At 34.9% G+C, this 6,455-nt stretch overlaps 1 protein-coding gene across 2 annotated transcripts in view; it reads right to left on the bottom strand.

Moving 5' to 3' along the window:
• Positions 1–4,467: 4,467 nt before the first annotated feature.
• The window catches only part of LOC110033420 (trigger factor), a 36,963-nt gene continuing 34,975 nt past the window's right edge, over positions 4,468–6,455 (bottom strand). For both annotated transcript variants that reach the window (XM_020737390.1, XM_020737392.1), the window contains one exon: positions 4,468–4,965. In XM_020737390.1, the coding sequence (XP_020593049.1) occupies positions 4,837–4,965 (129 nt within the window). In that variant the 3' untranslated portion in view covers positions 4,468–4,836. The remainder of the gene's footprint in view (positions 4,966–6,455) is intronic.

Genomic DNA, 6,455 nt, shown 5'->3' with positions numbered 1-6,455 from the left:
CCACCTCTCTCTCCTTGGGTAGATTTGTCCAAATATTGCTCATGTGTCTTACTTCTATGCAGTTGCAACACCTACGGATCACCCTCTAAGCACATGTCCTACCTGAGCTCGAGACAACCAAAGCTGATCACATTCCTGGAAGTATACTCGATTGAACTGGAACACGTGTTTAGGTAGTGGCTCCCGTCGAGACACTAGCTCCCTGCATGAGCTCGACCAATTCCTTCAAAACTTCATAATTTAGTTTTCCCATAAGCTCCAATCCTTTATCTCTAACACTATTTCCATCTCCTAACATCCTCAATCACAAGAATCCAAGTCCAGATCATACAGATTGCGTGGCTTTGATCCTTCATGTCTGTATGCTGCAATCACGTTAGTCGATTGCTCCGCTCCGACTCGAGTTAGCCCATAGCTCAAACCCACAAAGTTCCACTAACCACTCCTGCTTGCTTCGTCGCATTCGTAGGCATTTGCTGCCCTCGGTTAGGCTTGCACTCGCTTTCAGCATCGTCGCCCGTCGTTGACCCGTTCTGCAATGTCAAACGCTCGTTCTCCTTAAGTTACATTCAATAGATCTCCACGCTCATCTGATCTCTACTGCAAGTGCGGGAGGTTCGTCCGTATTCGTCTTTGTCTTTGTCGCTGCTTCGAACAAGCTAGAGGCAGCCTCGGTTCTACCTCGCTTCTCTGGTTTCGCAGCAAGAGTAGGGTCACGGCACAGACCCGACAGTAGGATCGCTACATAGATGACGTTGCTTCTTCCTTGTTTCGTGAATCCAGCCGACCTCGCATTTTTCTTGCCTTGCAAATCCAGCAGATCCCGCGTCTTCCTCGTCTTCTCTCGCGCGACACAGAGCTGCGATCTTATTCTCTCCGTCCTGCCGGTTGCTGTCTCACCGGCCTTGCTGTGCTTGCACGAGAATCTTCCCACTTCTGTCCCAAAATTTCCCGTCTAAGTACGTTTTAGAGGTTATACAGAGGATATAAGGGTGTTATATCCACGTTATACCCCCTTATAACCTCAATGTAACCTATCTGTAACATATTTGTAACCTTCAAATAAGTTCTTAATATATGAAAACAGAAGCGCAAAACTTATTTGTAGGTTACAGAATGTTACATGAAGGTTACAAGGAGGTATAACGCAGATATATCCCCCTTATACCCTCTGTATAACCTAAAAAACATACGCAATTTTTTTTCCCTCTACTGCCTGAATCCCACGCTATAAGAGAAATATTTATGTACAGAGAAAGCACACACCTTTCTGTGTGCTTAGTCATCCCTCAATAACATCTGTGAAGGTTATTGGGGGTTATTGCAAAGTTATTTCGGCGTTGGAGTCAATACCCTAATATCATAGAAAATGTGAAAGTATAACAGCAGAATATGAAAATATAACCGCAAAAGGTATTGACTCCAAATAACGCCGAAATACTCCGCAATAACCCCCAATAATCTTCACAAATGTTATTGAGCGGTTATTGGGAGGGGATTACGCACAAAGGTTATTGAGCGGTTATTGGGAGGGGATTACGCACAGAGAGCGGTGTGCGTTCTCCGTACGTAAATATTTCTCTCGCTATGAAGGCTCTGATCCCAAACTAAAAGTTTTTGCTAAACAAAACTTCTTTTCTTTCATTATTGATGGGCTTATAAAGAGTCTTACAAGTTACAACATTTATAAGTAAATTTTTAGACTTTATTTATAAATAGAACCCTACATTGAATACAAATCTTAACATAGAGAAATTAGTTAGGAGTTCTAAAGGCAATATTTTGAGTAAAAAATATAGGATTGAGTTATTCTCACAACCAACATTTGGCTTGACTGCTCCCTCCAATTTATATGTGAGGGACATTGTATGATAGAGCTACATAGTAAAAATACAATAAAAATATATGATAATATGCAATGTAGTTAGATGTGTAACAGGTAACTCTGGTTGATAAATATTTAAAGAACGAATGCTTTTTGTGAGTCTAAGATAAGGGCAAGTACTCATAGTAAATTTTTCTAATGAGATTAGTTTTGCAAAAACCTCCAAGTCTCTGGGTTGTGAGTTATTTAAGTGAATAGCATGGATAGGTGAGAGACCACAAAAGTCCTAGGCAAGTTCACGAATATTAAGGGGAGAATAGAATGTGTCCTTCGGTAAATTTGCAAGTTATCATTTTTGGATAACTTGAGGCCTTGAATGACTTTGAGCTTGGGGAATACCAACTTTATTTATGCCTTATGACTTTCTAAATCAAGTACAAGCTTCTATGATAATCTGATCAACAAGACATATATAAAATAATATAGCACATCGCATATAAAAAAAAAAAAATGTTTATAATGTGACTAAAGATAATCATCTTGTTCGTTTTGTCATTTACAAGCACAAGCTTAAAAAGAGGGCAATGTCATTCAATGCTCGAATCAATTTTACCTTTTGCCTAAAATCTCATATAAGAATACATATAAACAAACATGAAAAGTTAAGGCACTCAACTCATCGTATACGATAACTAGGGATTGAAAGTAGTTCAAATTGTTATATAGTCCAAACACTTTCCTTCTCACCATCATAAAAATTATGCACGAGCACACATTTGATCTACCCATGAATCAATAAGTAGTGGGATTAGTTCCATGATGGCATGAAGGTTAGATAGTTTTCGAGATAATGATTAGCAATTGATTGGAATCTCAAAGTAGATTGAAAGGCTAAATGTTTTAGTGGTTTACTTAGGTTTCATCATTTTTTTTTCAATCAGTCCTAATCTAACACAACCAAATCTAATCTAGCATCACCATGTTTGATCCATACCAAATTGAATTAAATCCAATATGGATAAATAGGGAAAAAGCTACCTAAAATAGCCTAGAACTAGTTGGCCTTAAGTTGAACAGAATTGATTTAGTCCAATTTGAGCCAAGCAAGAAAGACAGTGCAATAGCATCACCCACGCACTGCCACTAAACTTCTCCCATGCATTCCCACTAAACCTGAGCATGAACCAAGCAACCAACCCAACCTAACCAAATTGATAATTTAAAGGCTTGGGTAACAATTTCAGCAATAGACTAAATGAATTAAACATCGCTAGAAATTTATGAAACAAGGCAAAAACAACAACAACAAGCCTTTATCCCACTAAGTGTGGTCAGCTTCATGAATCCTTTTTCCTTCATAGTGTCCTATTGAGTTTATATTTTCATTTAATTCTAATAGATTAAGATCATTTTTTATACAATATGTCCAAGTCTTTTTAGGTCTACTTCTATCTTTCTTATCAAAAGTTGAATCTAAAACATCTACTCCGACGTTTAACATGACCAAACCATCTAGACGACTCTCTCTAATCTTATCTACAATTGGAGCTACACAAACCCTTTCATGGATAGATACATTTCGCATTTTGTCTCTAAGTGTCACTTAAATTTGTTTTATACTTCTCTTTTAAAATCCAACATTCTGAGCCATAAAGCATTGCAGGTCTCACCACAATCTTATAAAATTTTCCCTCAAGCCTAAGCAATACTTTTCTATCACAAAATAAACCAGATGCATTTCTTCACTTCAACAAACCAACCTGAATTCTAATAACAGCATCCCCATCTATATCACAATTGCTTTGAACAATAGACCCGAGATATCTGAAACCTTCACACTTTTTAATGATTTGATCATACATAGTTACAACTCTTCCACTAGAGCTACAACTACTAAAATACATTCCATGTATTCAATTTTAGATCTACTCAAATGAAGGCTTTAGACTCCAATGTAGGCCTCTTCAATTTTAGATCTACTCAAATGAAGGCTTTAGACCTTAATGTAGGCCTCCAAAATTTGAGTTTTTCCTGAACTCCTCGTCTTATCCACAAGAAGGATATAATCAACAAAAAACATACACCAAGGTACATCCTCCCGTATATGTCCAATAAGAGCATCCATAGCTAAAGCAAAATGATAGGTGTTTAAAGTCGATACTTGATGTAATCCAATTGAAATAGGAAAATACTTGGTCAATCATATTCTGTTAGAGCACAAGTAACAACTCTAGTAGACATACCTTTAATGACTTGAATGTAATCAACAAAAAACATACACCAAGGTACATCCTCCCGTATATGTCCAATAAGAGCATCCATAGCTAAAGCAAAATGATAGGTGTTTAAAGTCGATACTTGATGTAATCCAATTGAAATAGGAAAATACTTGGTCAATCATATTCTGTTAGAGCACAAGTAACAACTCTAGTAGACATACCTTTAATGACTTGAATGTAAGTCATGTCAACACCTTTCTTTTCTAGAACTCTCCAAAGAACTTCTCTTGAAATCTTATTGTAAGCTTTTTCTCCAAACGCCATATACGAAAAATGGAGGGTTGTGTCAAGAAATCGATAGCCAGCATAAACCTTTTGTCGAAAAATCATGAAATAAATTTTGGGCATCACAAAAAAAAAGCTCGAATTGGTTAGGCCATGTTGAGTAAAGCAAGTTATTGAAAAAAATGTAACATATTCAAGGTTAAACAGTTCTAGACTAGGCATCCATGAAGTATCATTGGACACTTCCTCCCATGTATTGACTATTCAGGTTTTTTGAACGATACAAACATTGATACATATAAAAGATTCAGGCATGCTTAAAATTCCAAGTCAACAACTTAAATTTCTTGCATACCTGGTCACCAATAGTTCAGATGTGATCATTTTGTAACATAAAAGATGGACGAAACTTTACAGGAATTTGCATATTTGATCTCATTAAACAATGTCCGAATGTGGTTATGTTTTAACGTATGAGAATAAGAGCTTTACTCTTAATTATCGGGATCAACTTTTGCTCGTTTGTTGAAGGCCAATAATTGCCTCAAAGCTGAATTCCTCTCCAGGAATGAATGCAGCTTCTATTTCATCATAGCTCTGCTCCACTCTTAGTTCTTTAGTCACATTTAGACCTTCCTACAACATCAGAAGAAAATAAAAATAAGAATATACCTAAAAGATCTGCCTAATTATTTAAGGCGAGCTTTATAATCCACATCTTCAATTCATTTGAATATTAAGTAGAGCAATTTCTAAAAAAAGTTAACCTCCATAATCCTCCAATATTAGCTTAATAACCATCTAAAATGTGAATTTTCAATCCTTTATCATATATGTTGAAATCAGTTAAATCTATTTTCAAATACCTTTAATAGACCTTGCTCAAATAATTCTTCTAATCCCGTACTGAACCCTCCAAATTATCATACATCTATTTTAACATTTACATTTCAATCACACAAATTTCTATCAATTATTTTAACTACCCAATACTCATGTCAATTCAACATAGTCGGCATACTTGTATCTTGGTATTCTATTATCATACAATATCCTTGAGACATTTCTCCATTTTAGTGACTCGGTATTAATTCAAGAAATTATATAAACCAAGTCTACATTCATTTGTATGATAAATTTAAGATATTTGAATATATCATAATTAACATAACTTTATCTTCTAATAATGTTAGTAAATAATTATTACTATTACACACACTAAAATTACATATTATATACTAAAGCTTTTATTCTAATTCTAAATTTTCTTCATTATTTAAACTTTTTATTGTCTCTATTGACGTCACAGCAATTAGAACTATCATATATATTAAAAACATACCTCAAGACATCTCGTTTAAAATAACATTTATAAGGATATATAAAATATAAGCTCAGATGTTAATCGGTATATAATCCATATTATATTTGAAAACTCCTTAGCGATTTTGCAACTATTTTTAATATTAGTGGTGTTATATCATACATAATTTCTGTTGGGAGGATATTCACTTACGCGAAATTGCATAAAAACATCAATTCAAAGCAAAAAATTGAATAGAAGAGTACAAACAAGAAACCCAAAAAATTAAAAACAAAAATTTAACATGAAAAAACAAAAAAATTAGAAAAACCCACGGAGTCACACAACGCCAAGAAATTCACTATGAAATGAGAAGACATACAGATTACACCACGCTCAAGTACTCTATATAATCCTGGAACTTACAAATGATCATCTCTTGATAACTGTCGGTCAAACTTTTTCGATTGATTAGATTTATTTGAAAAATATGATATATGAAAATAATTTTTGAGATTTAATTTAAATATAAAAGATATATAGTTTGGGTTTTGAAAGTAGTGTGTTTTAGTTTTTGAAAAATGAGACCAAATGGATCTCATTCGTCCAATAGTTTGCATAATCGTGTCTGATACCGCGAATACTACACCCACCCGAAAGATAAGTGTAGACCTCGGCGATAGACCCAATCCAGCAAACTAAGAGATTTGTGACATCCGTTTAGTCTGCGAACCTTTTATATATGACCAACAAGTTCCCCTATTTAATACAAAGATTAAATAGGGTTTATTTTATCTGGGTTCCAAGTTCCCTATAGAGGCAA

This window comes from Phalaenopsis equestris, unplaced genomic scaffold (genome assembly GCF_001263595.1).
Source record: "Phalaenopsis equestris unplaced genomic scaffold, ASM126359v1 Scaffold001176, whole genome shotgun sequence".
NCBI classification, from domain to species: domain Eukaryota; kingdom Viridiplantae; phylum Streptophyta; class Magnoliopsida; order Asparagales; family Orchidaceae; genus Phalaenopsis; species Phalaenopsis equestris.
This window is presented reverse-complemented; position numbering and strand designations above follow the sequence as displayed.